Source organism: Telmatherina bonti (assembly GCF_933228915.1).
Source record: "Telmatherina bonti genome assembly, chromosome: 21".
Lineage (NCBI taxonomy): Eukaryota > Metazoa > Chordata > Actinopteri > Atheriniformes > Telmatherinidae > Telmatherina > Telmatherina bonti.
Window position 1 is genome coordinate 7286264 of NC_136630.1, and position 18739 is coordinate 7305002.

The following is an 18739-nucleotide window of genomic DNA, read 5'->3' on the forward strand; positions in this document are numbered from 1 at the left end:
TGGTTTAGATGTTACACATCAAGCTGCACAGCGTGTTTACTGCCTCCTGGATATTTAACTCATTAACTCAGCTGCCCGCCTGTTAACGGGGAAAAGACGGTGTGAGCACATTACCCCCGTGCTGCAATCTCTTCACTGGCTGCCTGTCTCATTTAGAATAGTTTTTAAAGTTTTACTTTTGGCTTTTAAATGTTTAAATGGTCTGGCACCTCTGCAGTTTTCTGAGCTACTGCAGCATCATTGTCCCGTTCGAGCTCTTAGATCAGAAGACCAGATGCTTCTAGTAGTCCCGAGGACTTGACTCGTGACTCATGGAGACAGAGCCCCCAAACTCTGGAGCAGTCTCCCTCTTTTGGTGAGGTCTGCTGGGACTTAAAGTTGTTTTAAATTTCTTTTGAAAACTCATCTTCTTATGTTGGTTTTTAACTTAAGAGCAGGACCACTATAGGTCTTTTCTGTCTTATTTTGTCTTTTTAAATATAATGTTGTCTTTATTTTAGTGCTTTTAATGTTGATTTTATTCTACCTGTACAGCACTTTGGTTACTTTGAGGTATGTGAAAGTGCTCTACAAATAAAGTTTGATTGATTGATTGGATATATCGCAACAAGAATTTCCCACCTGACCAGTGGTCTGCTGTTCTCGTGATGCAGGATCCTGTCGTATGGATCTCCACAGCCAACTGGATCTCTCTTTATTCCCCCCATCCGCCACCGCCTGCAACAGGGTGGAATGTGACTGTTATAATAATTATTATAAGACATCATTCCTGTAGTTTAAGCAGACTTCTAGGTGACAATTTGCACCCCTGGTAGCTATCTGAGGACTTTATGTTGAGGTGAACATGGAGGCTCTGAGTTCGCCCTCATCACATTGTTTGCTACAAATACACTAAGAAAACCTAAAACTTTTTAAACAGGAGCAGATTTAAGGCTCCATTATACGGAGTAGGAGCAAAGTGGTTGCAATGATTGGCTTGAGTCATTGTTCAGCTCTTCCTCTCATGAAACATGCTGCCTTCTGCTTTCTGGGAAATTTAGCAACAGGTCAAATGCAAGGAAGCACAATCATTATTAAAATATATCTGCTCACATTTTCCCCGTTGAACAGAAATTAGCAGTCCAGAGTGTGATCCAATCTGTGTCAGCAGTTCTCAGGATCCTACAACAGGGACCCAAGAACAGTTTCTAACAAACCAATGTAAACAACAGCAGCAGCTGCCATTACTTTTATTTCATTCAATTCAATTTAATTCAGCTTTATTTGTACAGAGCCACTTCACAACGAAGTAATCCAAGGGCACTTTACAGACTCATCTCATACATCTACATAAAAAAAACATATACATTATAGAGAATTGATGGAAATTGTAACATAAATAAAAACCCTAATAGTTTAGGCTTCAGGTTATTTTTTGCCTGAGCTTCAAGTCCGTCGTGGTAATTAGGAGGCAATAAAACACTTCAAGAAATTGCACCTGACCTGCTTAAGCAATAAAGTTACGTGACTTTCCATCAGTTCCAAGTCTAAAACTTTAAACAATAAACTTGTGACTTTCCTGCTTCTCTACAGGTATTATGTAAATCTCAAATATTCCCACGGATCAGTTTCTAAAAAAAAAAAAGCTCTTTCAATTTTCCTCCTTTCAATGTCCACTACAGAACATAGCCTATAGGTGTGTATTTCCTTTCTGTCTATTAGGAATTTAACCCTGGCACTCAGGCACAAAACACAAAAACAAGACATATTCAATTAAAAAAATTAATTAAATTCTAATGAACTGATTATAATATTAATGTCAACATTTTTACTGAGGTGTTATAAGGTTAAACTTTAACCAAACACAATGTTAAAACACAAATTAAAATGCCACTCACACAGTCATAATTATCAGATATTTATCAATTTCAAACAAAAGTCAAGAAATATCAACAAGTATAAAAAGTCAAAGTTCTGATATTTAAAAAACAAACAAACATGGCTACATCTACATAAACTTTATAATTACCTTGAGCGAAATATCTTTATTCAACTACCGTGCCATTGTTTTGCTCGTGCACAAACAAGACGGTTGCTGGCATCTGCTGCGTCTTCGTGCCTGCGCGCCAAACACAACGTAACGTAATGACGTCTGACGTTTGAGCTCGTTATGTTGCTAAATGGCGACGCTACAAACATAAAATTGGGGTAGCTCATTTGAAAACACTTACCTCGGCATTAAATGCTTTCTATATCCCGAAAGGCATTACTTTACGTATACAAAATAAAATAAAAATGATCAACATTCGCGCATTAGATGACGTCAATAAAGTTCGCTTAAAAAGAAAAAAAAAAAATGCGTATCACGTACAGAAGCAAAAATGGCTACCGGAAGTGACATTTAGTTGTTTTGCTTTAATGTGGAAATCAATAAATACTTGTTTGTGCTGTTTTATACAAAAATTTCAAACAATTTCCACTAATCTTCTTCTTATTTTATATAAAAATGGTCATATTTTACACAAACAAAAAAAAAAGTTAAAATACTGGTGATAGATATTCCTTTATTTCAGACAAATTATAGCAATATGAGCAAGTATGAGATGATCGGCATTAGCTTATTTTTTTCAACATAAAACCTTTTTTTTGGGAAGATTTTAGCAATTTATTTTTCTTTTGTTATTCAATTTATTGTATTATTATAATGTGCTGGATCAGACTATGTATACATGGTACGCAATGCTGTGATTAATTGGTCTAAATCAGTTCTAAAACTAATGTTATGCTATTTTAATGCCCCACTTAAGAGCAAAAATGGTTTCTGGGGGTCTTTATATCTTACTATAGGGGTTTTGGGCAGCAAAAATCCATATAACAGTCTAAATCCTCAAACCAACATGATCATAAATTTATTAATAGTTCAGAGGAAAGGCATCAAATTCATACATACATACAGAAAGTTTTGAATATTATATTTTATTATATTTTCTTGTTATTCAGTTCTACTTCCATTCTGTTTGATTGCTTTTCATAAATTATACATTTGAAAAACTTAATTTACAATAAAATATTTAAAAGTTACATGAAAACACAGGCTTGAACAAGCTGCATTAGTATCTAATTTAATAACACACCTAGGAGGTACTTGTTCACTTTAAGTATATGCCATTAATGAAACAAACAGGTTGGAGACCGCTTGTCTTTAGGTACTAATGGGCTCTGATCATGAACTTCTGCAAGCTATTTGTCCAAAGGCAGTGGGGTCAAATGTCATCCTTAGCTCAAGAGGTTCATTGTGTCACTTGGTACTTTCATGCCCCTGGATATACAAGAGGCTGTCACAAAAAGAAAGCTTATCAGCACACAGATGGGATAAATACTAACCTGTCTGATACAGACCTCACAACAACAGAAGGCAACATGTTCTTGACAAAACATGGGTTCTTGTGTTGTCCTTTGACTGGATTTTTGCTCACTCAAACACAAACCAGCAAGATGCAGAACGTCTGACGTTTGAGCAGAAAATTAACCCCTGAAACTTCATTTTTCAAACTAAACAGAAGATGGTTGCAGTATTTTTACTGCATGGGAGTGTCCCGATTCAAGTGTTGTGTTGACAGCGGCTTGATTGCGTGATATTCCACTCTTCAGCAAGGTGTGGGGTGGAATCCCTTTGTTTCCTATGCTTCATTTCTGTGGTTTCCAGTGGCCCATCATACTTTCACATCAACCTAGTTTAGATACAGAGAAAACCCCCAACTAAGCTGTAAACCCCCAAGGCCAGTAGAGGCCCCATACAAACATGTCTGGGCATGCACCTGCCAAGCCTTGCCATTCGCTTGTTCTGAAGCTTGTCTCGTCCCCTGCAGCATATTCCCCCGGCATTCTGCCTCTCTGGAGGTCTCTGCGCCTGTTACTCAGTTGAGACACGTTGCTCGTGATCAGTGTGGCACACATGTGGTCTACATGCATGAGTCTGAGTGTCTGTTTGCACAATGCATCTCATAACCCTCAGGGTTGAGACTCTCATTAGCATCAAGCCAAAAAAGATATCCCTTTTATCTGATCTTTTCAGATAGATCAAGCGAAGCACATCCTTTGCAAAGACAAATAGGCTGGCAGATCTTCAGCCTGTAGTTTAAACTATCTACCGTTATGTTCCATGCAGATAACAGTGATTTCATCAAAAATCTTAACTACATTGCCGTTGTAAGCGAGTAGATCAAAGAAAGTTGCCCAAAATGTGGGAACAGCGGTTGAATTTACTGACATATCAATATATCAACTGATATCATGCGAAGGAAAGATTGTTTGATGTTGTTGGCACTCGTGTGACACCTTGTTGGAACCGTGCAAAGTATCAACCACTCTGCTCCATCTCATGACTGAGAAATTAATGGGCAGTAACCAAGCTAGCAGACAGTGTAATTAAGGTCCTTAGTCACTCAACCACCAGACATAGTGAAGTCAGCAATACTTGAACTCAGTGATGTTGTGGGATCGAGACTGGCAAATGAGCTAATGTGGCTGCCTTCAGTTGGGTAAACTCAAACAAGAACTTGAATAAAGATTAATGAGCACATTGAAATAAAAAAAAAAACTGGGAACACAAAAGAAAAAAAACAGCATTTTAACTTCCTATTTTTCAGTTTGACAAGACTTGTTTAAACTTACGCATCGCTGCATTATGACATTTACTGCATTTGAGGAACCGTTTGACATCCCATCCTGAAACAGAAGAATTGTTTGTTGTGCATCGGTGTCAGTCAGAAACTTAATGCCAGCAACACAAGTGGCTAATAGCTAATAATGAGATCATCGTAGTCCATTAAACCACTGTAAAAGCAAAACAACTCAGCCTCATGTTTCACTGTGTGAGCTCCACTGGCAAACCTCGGAGCCTGCTGTAACAATGCTCTCCTTAAATCAAACACAGTGAAGGTAGGGAGATTGCTTTTGCAAGGTGGGGGCAGGGTTTTGATGTTTGATATGTGTAGAAAGCAAAAGTACAGATATGCTGTGAACATATCTAAGGGTTTTTTTTTTCACTGGGACTTCAGTGGCTTGACTTTTGTATTGGGATGGGGCAATATGTCGTACTCATCTGTCAGCGTCAGCGCCTGCTATGATTGGGTTGCACCCTGCGGTGGTCCTGAGGTCACCCGGAGTGGTGCTCTGATCTGATCAGCGTCTGTAGCTCCACAGTAATCCTCTCATGGCCTCCAGCACCATGTAGTCCACCAAGACACCCAGCGCTGAGGCATCTGCTCAGCGTCGCCCAGACGTCTTTGCATTTCATACCCGGTGAACATTCATAACATATACATGTGTTAAGCCTGCAGAAACAAGCTAATTTCGACAGGTGATATAAGTTATAAACTCTGAAATGAATAAACAAGAAATTTGAGTCTGACATTGTACATGAAAAGTGAGAGCTTCTGGAAGAAGCTGCATGGTTCTGTTTGAGCTTGTCACCACAGAAAGCATGTTAAAACAAGAGCATGGCAAACACGTTTTCTGTCTCTTTATTTCAGAATAAATACAAAGCAATTAAAATTAATTACCTGAATGAAACTATAATGGTTTTTGGCACCACAAGCCAATCTTGGCTGCTTTGTGTTGTGATTAATCCCTGCTTGGGCAACATCTGAACGAGCCTTTTGGAGAGGCACATAGCTTCAAACACCACATTTTTGTGCATCACCAGCAAAATAAGCCGCCGACATGTATATTGTTAAAACATTATCTCCAGAGGAAAACCACAAATTAATAATGGAACTACAGAATGTGTTGTCATAGCATTGAATTTGCATGTGGTTCTTGAATGTTATCTGTAAGATCAGCAGATCTGTGCATACTAAGTCAGGAAAATTTTGACATATGAGTGCAATAGCTTGTATCCCTGCCCTGAAGTGGGATCATTACCATCCCTGCTGAGAAAAGTGGAAAAAAAAAACATAAGCAGTTGGTATAAACTTCATGAAGCACATAAGTTTATAAAAGTCAAAGGTGAATTACTGTTCTTGCACTGGGGCCATGTTTACAGGCACTTTGCATTTTACAGCCTGTTGGAAGTCAACATTACCACAACCATGAACTTCACCAGGGACACAGAGCTGAACGCTGTTTTGAACTTTCATTTCCAGCATCCAGTAAATTGGTCAAAGTAGAAGAGCTAGCAACCAACTGACATTATTTTGATTAATTTACCAGTGAATTACACTCCATCATGTTCAGGAGGCCTGTAGCCAGATCCAGCTGGTTTAGGGTAGGGGGTGAGATGCACCAATGGACAAATGCACAGTTCAGAGACACAGATAGCCATTCACACACACACACTCAAAGATACTTGAATATTTAAAAATGATACTCTACTAGGCCATTTTTAGGAAAACCCTTAGTCAATTCTAAATGACCGATTAAAGCAAGAGGACAATAAATTAGATCATTATTATAAAGTCCAGACATTTCACTGCACTATTTAAGGAATTTACTATTTTTCTGGTCTACATATACTTCAGCCAATCCCCGAAGTGATAAGGAGAATAAATATAAACCTTTAAAAAGCAAAGTTGTGGGACTATAAAGGTTGTAAAGGAAGGTAGATTGTATGGTCCAAATAGACTGGTTGCATTTCATGATATAAGTAAGCCCCTGAATATACAACATGGGCATAAATGACAGGCAAAACTTGAGGGTTTTTGCTTACTTAAACCAAGAAAATAATAGCAGGCAACAATATTGGTAGTAAAATGTAAAGAAATTCCCAAATCAATCAGTTGGATTTGCCATGTTTTGTTGTTTTATTTCCTTTCAGAGGAATAAGGTACCCTATTGGGTAGCATAGAATGGTGCTCATTCATGGTGCAGCTGGTGGCATTTGGATAAAGAGACATTCACTTCTTCATCTATCCCTATAAAGTCACGTGTGTCATATTTGATACACATAAAGTTACTGAGATGTTATGCATTACTTTATGGTAAAAACTTTACTCAAAATCCTGTTAAACATAAACATACTTGATTTCTGCCCCTTAATAGATACCAGGAACACCATACACCACAATAATATTACACCATAATAATTTTGACATATCACATGGTAGTAAATGGTAAATATCCCCCTCCCCCCCAAAATTGGTTACATTTTATGTTACATTTTGAGAAAGGGCCAAGTAAAGACCTCATATTAAAAAAAAATTAGATTTATTTTTCAACCATTTTTTCATGGGTTGGGCTAAAAAGGGGCTAAAAATTAAAAAGGGTTACCTTTCCCTTCCAGCTTAAAGGAATAAATAGGTATGGACTGAAGACAATGCATGATTGTGTACTCTCTCTCTCACTCCCTCTTTGTTTTTATACATATCTTAACAGGTTTCTGTATATGGTGACCGTTAGAATGAGGATTGTTGGATATAATGATGCTACCTGATTTGATTTTTTTTTTTTTTTTAACTAAACACAAGATGTAGTGAAATAAACAGTTTGAACATAAATCATGAACAGTTAAGTTTCTTTATTCTGATTAATTCTATTTTGTCTATCTTTTAGATTGGAAATTTGGAATTTAATATTTGTATTAACTCTACTTTTACCAGTTTTATCAAATGTTAAGAACATGCAAACTTCAGTCTGTTATTAGCGCAACGTTGCTGAACAGCTGTCTGAAACCTCCTGTCATTAATGACTCATTAGAGATGGAAATTAATTGAATTACTGATATATTGTATGTTTATTGATGGCTAAATCCTCTTGCTTCTGTTTTCTTCTGTGTGTTATATGGATTTTTCTTTTTTAAATATACTTATAGCTACTCATTAAATCAAAAGGCAGAACATCGCTGGAGAGGGGGAAAAAAAGCTGAGTTAAGACTTAAAATCATTCAAACATTTCTGCTACCGGCTTGGCATGTTTTCCACGACTTCTTGATCATTACACCACCACCTGTAGGTGCAGGTTTTCAGGTTTTTGCGGTCTGTGCTTGAAGCCATTGTTCAGACTTGCTATTTTTATTCTTTATGTCCTGGTTGTTCCGACCACAAGTGGACGCAGCTACATACAGGTCTAAACGCATTTATGAGGCCTTCAGCTCCTGACAACAAGATCGTTTAGGACACTTGCAGCAACAATTCTATGATGATATATGTAAAAATATGTCCTGGACTACAATGAAGGACCACCAGTAAACATCTTGAATTGGTTTTCCAATTAATTTGTCTGAACCATTTGAAGAGACCAGTTGGAAGATTTTGTTTGATCAAGACCAACTTCATCTGGCTTGACTTTCTCTTTTTCTCCTGCTTTTAAATACGAGACACACAAAGTTTTTTGTTCGTCTTTCTTCTAGCACAGGGACTAAATCTACAGACTTATACTCAAACATAGAGGAAGAAAGTGAAATCTACTTAGAAGTGATCACGTTTAAAGTGGAACTATTATGCGCATTTCAGGCTAATTTATTTTTATTTCTGAGCCCAGAAGGGCTGGGATTGATCAAGTTATTGTCACAAATTGCTTTATTTACTTCAGACCGACCCTCTCCGTAGGCTGTCAGATCAGCCTGTGGGCAAAACGAATGGATTGAGACTCTTCCGCATTAAGCCCCGCCTCCCGCCACTGCACTACATCGGGAGCGCGCACCGCAACTGCTTTCACCGTCATTGTAACATCTCATAAACAGAAGGATTAGGCTAATATGAACTCAATAAAAAAAACATACAAACTACAATGTCAACACATAGCATACAGCCCTACATGTTGGAACCTGAATCAGACCCTGAAAACAAGTGGAAAACAGCAACCCACAGCAACGAATGCAGCAGGATGTCTCTCTTTGGTAAACTCACCAGCCATCGTTGGAAATAACTTTATCCCACGTTTTCCACCCGCCTGATGTATTTGTACATGCCCTTGTTAACCAGTAGAAGGTAACCAATCACCGAACCTTATCCCCCGGGACATCACAAGGATTTCCAAGTAGAAAAAACTCTATAAAACAATGCGTTTTTCGTCGCCATGGAAACCGAACGGAGAGAGTGCTGGAACTCAAACTCAAACATGCAGCAAAACTGCAGCAACTTTTATGCTTAAATCCCAAAAAAACTAAGCTTTAGGTTCAGAACAACGCAATAAGCAGATAACTTTTTTCCCCATAATTCCAGGAATGATTTAGGCAGCAGATCTCACCTAATGATCCTTCGTTTGTCTCTGCGAAACAGGTCCCTGGCCCTGGGGCAGCAGTACTCATCGCTGGGCTCCCAACCCATCCTGTGCGGCTCCATTCCCGGTCTGGTGCCCAAGCAGCTGCGCTTCTGTCGCAACTACATTGAGATTATGCCCAGTGTCGCCGAAGGTGTCAAACTGGGAATCCAGGAATGCCAGCATCAGTTCAGGGGCCGCCGATGGAACTGCACCACCATCAAGGACAACTTGGCCATCTTTGGCCCTGTGCTAGATAAAGGTAGATGTTTTATTATTGTTAACTCTGGAATAAATCCAACTTTCTGTGTTTTTAGCATGAACTTCATGACTGACACCTGTACAAAAGAAGACTGTAACTGACCAGCAGCACACATCTGTAAAGAGCCCATTGTACAGCTGAGCATATTATAAGCTGCTACAAAACAGCATTTGATGGTTTTCTTCCCTGAGGCCTCAAACTGCCTGCTCTCTGAGCTTTTTTGCTGGCAAATGACTAACTAGGCTAATTACAATAATAGACACCTTCCTTGGCAATAGTGAGAACGGAGTGCAGGTACAAGCACTGACACATTATCCAACTTCCACCCATCTTAACCTTCAATATTCCATTCATCTTCAGAGTCAACGCGTTTATCCCAGTTTTCCTGACCCTGTTTACACTCTGGGACATGATAGCAGCTCATGGCTGTAAATCTATCAACAAAACCTGACAGGCACAGTTGATGTACTGGAAACATCCATCAGGCGCTGCAGCATCAGGACATGTGAGGTATCCCCATGCTAAGCCATGTCAAAACGTGACGGTGGGAAATAACAGACACAGGTGTCCCGCTTAAAGCCTCGCAGCCTCTAATTACAAAGGTAGAAGCTTCTGTGTTGTGACTGAAGCTGCTGATTGGAAATGAATTAGCCTGTGTGTCAGAGGGGAAGGAATCTGGGCAGAAATGGGCAGTGTGAGCAGTCCAAGCTCCTCAGTCAAATAAAAGGGAGAGGGGAGGCCAAATGAGATTACAGGCAATAGAAAAGGGCCGGGGGGCTCCGCTCAACCCCTACTGTGCATGAAGACCAGTCTGCGCCTCACACAGTCCAGCTCCCACGGACACCCCATTCACACGCCCTTTTGACTCTGTCATGAAAACAGGCTGAAAGGGGATCTATCCCAACATAGGCTGGGTCTGCTCTTTGGGATGAGGAAGCAAAGGAAGGAGGGAAGGAAGAAGGAAGAGTGTGTCACTTTAGGAGTGATGAATGGGGAAAAAAAAAAAAACAGAGCTACCAACCACCAGCCCGAGCCACCTTAAGCTGCATGTTGGCTGCGGTGGTGCCGTTGGTGGATGCCTGGAGGAAATTGAGGGGTGGTGGTGTATGGGATTTCAAACTCAGGGTGTTGGCGGAGAGGGGTGGCTGGAGGGAGGGGGGGGTTCGGGAATGCCAGCTCTGGGCAGAGCGGGACTGTGGGGGCGTGAGTCGCTGGGCCCTTTGTGTGGATAACACAGTGTGACACAAGGGAAACAAAGGCGGATTGATGGGCCCAGCAGGTAGCAGGAGCAGCGCTAGCCTTGGCTAACAACCAGACTTCCAGGGGCCCTGGGCTTACTGGGGCCTGCTTTGGAGGGCCCGACTGGTCTTGCCAGGGCAAGAAGGGGTTGCCCAACCAGAGGACTCTGTCACATCCAGTCATGTAATGGTTCATCTGGGATTTGAAAGGGCTTCCTTTTACACAAGATAAAAAGTGCTAATTCATTTTTAAGCAAAATTATACACCTAATAATTTCAAATCACAATTCTATATATTTCTTTGAGATGAGTGTGTGATCCAAAATGTCATCTTCGTTTGTATTGTACTTTAGTTTTCTTCTCTAACAGACTCTTTTCTTTAGGAGTTGTAGACTGTTTTATACTTCAGGGCCACCGTCCTCATTAGATAAACCGTTTGATCTTTTATGACAAAACATATTGACATTAGTTCGCTCTTTTCAAAATGTGCTTGTTTGTTTTGTAACCCTGCTTGCAGACACGTTGAGGGTGGGAAAACATGGCAAACTTCCAGCTGAACATTAGCAAACACTGTTTGTGGTTTGTAAAGTGGTCTGATTGGGTCTTGAAAGCTTCTCTGGCAGCAGAATCATCCAGGAATTTCTGGCTTTTGGCCGTTATGGTCGACAAAATTCTAGTTTAATTATCTGGTCGCGTTCATACAAATTTTTAAAGTCCAGCGTTGCAGCTGTGTGTATCAGAAATCAAGGCCACTCAAAGCTCTTGAGACGTTTGCTTTAGGACACATCCCCATACCTGCGAGATTGTGTTTTCATTTGTCGGCACAAGAACTAGTGGAGTGTAATGGGTGAGCCACAGTAAGTGTGCTGTGATTGTGAAACAATGGTGTCTGGTTACATAATAAGCTGTTGCCTTCAAAGAAGGCGTAACTCCATCCCTCATTGTAAGAAAGGACGGGGCCGACACACTGCTAGGTTTCACCAGAAGGCCTTGGGCTCTGAACAAGAATGGGGGAGGAGGAAGAGGGGGTGACAACATTCCTGAAACACTATCCAGATGCAAAGCAGCACACCTCAGGGATGACAGGAGGTCACTGAGATCCCACTGAGTGTTAGGCCCACCTGACACCGCCACAAAAGGCTGATGTCACTGCAGGGTTTCTTCCTCGTAGCTGGTGATGATCATGTGGCAAATATTGGAAATCACATATCGCTAAATTAATACGAAAGCAGAGGTATGCTTGTGTTTAATGGGCTTCTTGTCTTTTTTTTTCCCATTTGCAAATTCCTGAGCACAAATAAGCCTCCTCAAAGATGAAATGTGTTAAAAGGTTACTGCCCGGAGGTATCCCTTTCACTGCATCCGTCTGGATGCTGGCAGCAGTAAAGATCCGCTTTGTCCACATTTCACATAAGGCTGACACACTCCTCTCCCTGTCTGTCTTCATCTGTGTCTTTCAGCAACCAGAGAGTCAGCGTTCGTCCACGCCATCGCTTCTGCAGGCGTTGCATTCGCAGTGACACGTTCCTGTGCTGAGGGCACATCCACCATGTGCGGCTGTGACTCCCATCACAAGGGCCCCCCCGGGGAGGGCTGGAAGTGGGGTGGCTGTAGCGAGGATGCAGAGTTTGGGGTGCTGGTGTCCCGGGACTTTGCAGATGCTAGAGAAAACCGTCCGGATGCTCGCTCAGCAATGAATCGGCACAACAACGAGGCAGGACGAATGGTAAAATGATTTATCATGACTTGCAGAAATGTACTCGTTTCGCTGCATTTCAAACCACAAACTTTCTCTCTTCGTGTGTGTACTTTTGGTCTGGTTGCACATGGGTTACATATTACATACATATCCACACGTTGCAGGTTTTCTATGTTTTATTGTGTCTATGAAAAGCGCTATATAAATAAAGTTTATCTTATCTTATCTATATGGTGGACAAGAAATGGTAAGATGCACTGAAAATGTTTCACTGGTCTTGATAGAAAGACTTTGACTAATTGCTTGATGCAGAATTTCTCTTTCGGATTAGACACTTGTTATCAGTTGATTTCAGGCCTGGACAACAGGCAGGTCAGTTTAGTATCAAGACTAATTTACTCTTTTTCTTGCATGCGGAGTCCTGCTGTTATACAATGCGTAAAATGTGGTTTGGCATTGCCTTGCTAAAAAATGCAAATTACTCCTTTAAAAAGGCTTCATATGAATGGCAGCATATATTGCTCCAAAATGTTTTTGTCATTTTGCAACTATATATTTTGTTATCCGCAACCATGATAGGGACCAAGTGGTTTCGAGAATGGATGAATGAGTATTCTAATACATGCCATTTTCTACCTGTATAACATGGTTTGGCATTGCCTTAATGAAATAGGCAAAGCATTCCGTGAAAAAGACATCATATGGAAGGCAGCATTAATTTTTTTCTAAATATTTTTATATTTTTTCTAGGGCTGTGCCAATATGCTTTTGTCCCAATTTGATTTGATTCCAATTTTTTGGGTGCCGATTCAATTTAAATTGCTATTCTCACAATTCTTCGATATTGCTAATTTTTGTAGATTATAAACAAATAAAAATGTAAAAACTTTGCTTCTTTTTTTTTTGCTCATCATTTGCCTTGATTTCAATTGGGACAAACAACACAGTGGCCAGATCATCATTCTGCTGCTATAATGTCCAAGAAGACAAGTTAAAAGATCAATAAAAACAGTAAAAATTACAAAAAATTTGTATTTGATTATTTTTATTCTTTTTTTTTTTTTTAAATCGATTTTTTTAACAAAAAAAATCTATTTTAAAATTGTGAAGCAAAAAAAAAAAAAAAATCAAGATTTTCGATTTTTTGCTACATTATATTTTGTTATGTGTTGTTGCACTGCATGTAAAACATGGTTTGGTATTGCCTTGTTGAAATATGCAAAGCAATTCCCTTAAAAAGACTAAATCTGGTTTGTAGCATACTTTGTTCCAAATTATTTCTGTATTACCCACCATTAACTTTGCAAAAGGTGGAAATTATGTGTTATGTGCGCTGATCCACCTCCAGATGGTTTAACATCCACAGGACCACTTCCACTTGTTACTACTGAACACATCCAACAACACCCCATTCTCCTCCATGAAACCATGGAATCACATGGAGTTCTCCCCTACAACCATCACCAATCAGGCTCGGTCACAGATTCTCTAATGGATTTTCAACATAAAACTGAGTAGTGAATATAACTGTAGAACTTGTTTTTAGAAAAAAAAAAATCAAGTTTTAAAGTCTTGTAATATCCTCCAATATCACAGTAGCACTTATACATTTCCAAGTATTTCACTGAGTGCCTGGTGATGAGTTAAGTTCAGGAATAAAGACACCATGATTTCCAAAACTAAAAACATATCAAACAGGACACTTTATCTCAGCCCATCTTAAGACTTCAGACACAAATGTGATTTTTACTGTCGAGTCGAGTCTGTTTTTTAACCCTTCAGGTTTTCCTTTTGATACTAGCTACTGTCCAAGATGAGATTCTCACATTTTTTATGAGTGTTATTAAAAGAATAGTATGTATAACTCCTGAACAAAGCAACATATTGAAAGTAATCCGTATGTTTAGTCTCAAAGCTTATAGACGAGAGTAATAGTTTAATTCCCTTCAGAGACACATCCATCTGCTAGTAATTCTCTCATTTCTTCTAATTTCACTGTGCGTGGGGCATTTTTTGGCTGTAATTCCTAGTCTGAGGGTGACTTTAGATGAGACCAAGATGCAGCTGGAAGGACCTAAAGAAAAAAAAAAAAACAGCTCACAATAATTAGCTGAAATCACCTTCACAAACACAAACCCCTCAAAAGAAATTTGATTTTCAGGTGAGAGCTGCAGATGAAGAAGCTTTCAGATTTGGGATATGACTAATTACAGTCTGTCTTCCACTTTCTGAAATATTAGTAAACATGTTGCATTTAATAGCAATTTGAAACTAGATCACCTCAAAGTTTCATATTAAGATACAATTTACAACTGAGAAATGTTTCAGCATGGTGACATTTTAGGAAAGCTTTCCTGAGTGTGGCAGCCTTCTGAGCAAACACAATCAGCTGGTTTACAGGCCCTTAAAACCTCATTTTTAGTAATCGGATCATTGTAATGATTGCAACTGACATGCACTGCAGTGATGCTGTCATAAAAAAAAAGAAAAACATGGTTTGCATTTTTCAGTCCATCAATTGCATTTACATACATCATATTGAAATAAGCCCCAAACTTACTGGCATTTTCAAAGCATTTAGCCTTGTTTTATCTAACACAGTGATGTCTACAGTCTTAGCATTAGCTGGCTTAGCATGGAGGCTAATAGTGGGCAAAATGGGCGACAGTTGATGTGTTAACGAGCCTGTTTTGGTTCATTTGGTTAGAAGTCTAAAAGATGGCATTGTTTTGAGATTTGTCATCCAATTTCCAAGATGTTTTTCAGTATTTCCTTATTGGTTGCACTAGCAAACAACGACTAACATAAATCTGTTAAAGAAACGGTTTTCCTGAATTGTTCGTCCTTTTACTGACGAAACCTGTCAACATGTTGAACTCCTTCCAATATTCTGCTTCTCACAGACTCCTTTGTGTAGTTTTGGCTTGATGCTGATTAACTCAGTCAAAAAGTTCTGAGAGATATTCTGTTTCCAACCTTTGTACAACTTTCCAGCCTCATTAGTTTCAGTTTTATAATGAATTCTTGGCATCAATTCTAAGTCATTGTCTTGTCTTAACATTTGAAAATCTCATTTTCACAAATTAATGACTTGCAAATCTTTGAATTAGTTACGTTTTACACATTGCTTTAAGTGGAACAAAATAAGCGGTGGTACTCCCTTAATGACTTGCTGTCAGTTTGTCATGCAAATATGGGACAAAAACTTGGGTGATACTTACATGTAGATCTATAAATTGATCTATAGATTAATAGTTTTGTTGCACAAAAATGACAAAAACAAACACAGCAAGTTCTGAATCAAATCCACATTTGCCAAATTCAAAGCACCATGGAGACACTTTTATGAACTTCAAGCCTCATTGCTGGACATTAAACATAACACTGAAAAGTAAATATATAAACTTAAAGTTCATTAAGTCTTTCATGCATGAATTAAAACAATGCAACATTTTTTTAAATACAGTATTTTACCTGCACAAATAAGCAGTGGCACTTTTTTTTGTTAATTAGTGATATTTAGAATTTTTTATTATTCATCTTAATGTACTCTACAAAATAGTTACAAAATAACATATAATCATAATTATATTATGTAAGTCTTCTATAAAATACAGCTTTATCATTTTCTTTTCCTATTTATCGCAAAGGCAAAGTTGCGTAATGACATCACGTTCAGTTGTATCCTATATTTATTTTTTCTCCAGTGAATGGAAACGTATTGGATGACTCACTAACATCCACTGAAGTGGTTTATTTACAAAAATACAATCTTCATTCATAAATATGCAAGAAGAAAGCTTGTAAATAGGTGTCCACTATGTGTCCACTATGCATAAAAGGGTTTAAAAACAAAAAAAAGTTCTACATTTATACTTATTCAGCTTATTACCAGGCTAATTTAACAGTGTATTACTATCACACTTTTCCTCTGTGAAATATGTTTTTCCCAGCATCGACCTGGTCCATAACACTTAGTAATATTATCTTTAATCTAGAAATAATCTTGAAAAATTCAAAATACTGACCAGTTGTACACTTAGTCTGCAGCGTCTGACCTTCATGTCTACTGTAGTAAATAACTGTTAGTAGTACTACTGTAGTAAATGACTGGTAAGTAGTACTACTGTAGTAAATGACTGTTAGTAGTACTACTGTAGTAAATGACTGTTAGTAGTACTACTGTAGTAAATAACTGTTAGTAGTACTACTGTAGTAAATGACTGTTAGTAGTACTACTGTAGTAAATGACTGGTAAGTAGTACTACTGTAGTAAATGACTGGTAAGTAGTACTACTGTAGTAAATGACTGTTAGTAGTACTACTGTAGTAAATGACTGTTAGTAGTACTACTGTAGTAAATGACTGTTAAGTAGTACTACTGTAGTAAATGACTGGTAAGTAGTACTACTGTAGTAAATGACTGTTAGTAGTACTACTGTAGTAAATGACTGTTAGTAGTACTACTGTAGTAAATGACTGTTAGTAGTACTACTGTAGTAAATGACTGGTAAGTAGTACTACTGTAGTAAATGACTGTTAGTAGTACTACTGTAGTAAATGACTGTTAGTAGTACTACTGTAGTAAATAACTGTTAGTAGTACTACTGTAGTAAATGACTGTTAGCAGTACTACTGTAGTAAATGACTGTTAGTAGTACTACTGTAGTAAATAACTGTTAGTAGTACTACTGTAGTAAATGACTGTTAGTAGTACTACTGTAGTAAATGACTGTTAGTAGTACTACTGTAGTAAATGACTGTTAGTAGTACTACTGTAGTAAATAACTGTTAGTAGTACTACTGTAGTAAATGACTGTTAGCAGTACTACTGTAGTAAATGACTGTTAGTAGTACTACTGTAGTAAATGACTGTTAGTAGTACTACTGTAGTAAATGACTGTTAGTAGTACTACTGTAGTAAATGACTGTTTAGTAGTACTACTGTAGTAAATGACTGTTAGTAGTACAACTGTAGTAAATGACTGTTAGTAGTACTACTGTAGTAAATGACTGTTAGTAGTACTACTGTAGTAAATAACTGTTAGTAGTACTACTGTAGTAAATGACTGTTAGCAGTACTACTGTAGTAAATGACTGTTAGTAGTACTACTGTAGTAAATGACTGTTAGTAGTACTACTGTAGTAAATAACTGTTAGTAGTACTACTGTAGTAAATGACTGGTAAGTAGTACTACTGTAGTAAATGACTGTTAGCAGTACTACTGTAGTAAGTGACTGTTAAGTAGTACTACTGTAGTAAATGACTGTTTAGTAGTACTACTGTAGTAAATGACTGTTAGTAGTACTACTGTAGTAAATGACTGTTAGCAGTACTACTGTAGTAAGTGACTGTTAAGTAGTACTACTGTAGTAAATGACTGTTAGTAGTACGACTGTAGTAAATGACTGTTAGTAGTACTACTGTAGTAAATGACTGTTAGTAGTACTACTGTAGTAAATAACTGTTAGTAGTACTACTGTAGTAAATGACTGTTAAGTAGTACTACTGTAGTAAGTGACTGTTTAGTAGTACTACTGTAGTAAATGACTGTTAGTAGTACGACTGCAGTAAATGACTGTTAGCAGTACTACTGTAGTAAGTGACTGTTAAGTAGTACTACTGTAGTAAATGACTGTTTAGTAGTACTACTGTAGTAAATGACTGGTGAGTAGTACTACTGTAGTAAATGACTGTTAGTAGTACTACTGTAGTAAATGACTGTTAGTAGTACTACTGTAGTAAATGACTGTTAGTAGTACTACTGTAGTAAATGACTGTTTAGTAGTACTACTGTAGTAAGTGACTGTTTAGTAGTACTACTGTAGTAAATGACTGTTAGTAGTACTACTGTAGTAAATGACTGTTAGTAGTACTACTGTAGTAAATGACTGTTTAGTAGTACTACTGTAGTAAATGACTGTTAGTAGTACTACTGTAGTAAATGACTGTTAGTAGTACTACTGTAGTAAATGACTGTTAGTAGTACTACTGTAGTAAATAACTGTTAGTAGTACTACTGTAGTAAATGACTGTTAGTAGTACAACTGTAGTAAATGACTGTTAGCAGTACTACTGTAGTAAGTGACTGTTAAGTAGTACTACTGTAGTAAATGACTGTTTAGTAGTACGACTGTAGTAAATGACTGTTAGTAGTACTACTGTAGTAAATGACTGTTAGTAGTACTACTGTAGTAAATAACTGTTAGTAGTACTACTGTAGTAAATGACTGTTAAGTAGTACTACTGTAGTAAATGACTGTTAGCAGTACTACTGTAGTAAATGACTGTTAGCAGTACTACTGTAGTAAGTGACTGTTAAGTAGTACTACTGTAGTAAATGACTGTTAGTAGTACTACTG

General features: G+C 38.1%; 1 protein-coding gene across 1 annotated transcript in view; it reads left to right on the forward strand.

Annotated features, from left to right (window-relative positions):
- Positions 1 to 18739, forward strand: part of wnt3 (wingless-type MMTV integration site family, member 3) — a gene marked incomplete at both ends in the record, with an annotated part of 38001 nt that overhangs the window by 10221 nt on the left and 9041 nt on the right. Inside the window, 2 exons of the mRNA XM_079260288.1 lie at positions 9198 to 9439; positions 12138 to 12403. Coding sequence (XP_079116414.1) covers positions 9198 to 9439; positions 12138 to 12403 — 508 coding nt within the window. The remainder of the gene's footprint in view (positions 1 to 9197; positions 9440 to 12137; positions 12404 to 18739) is intronic.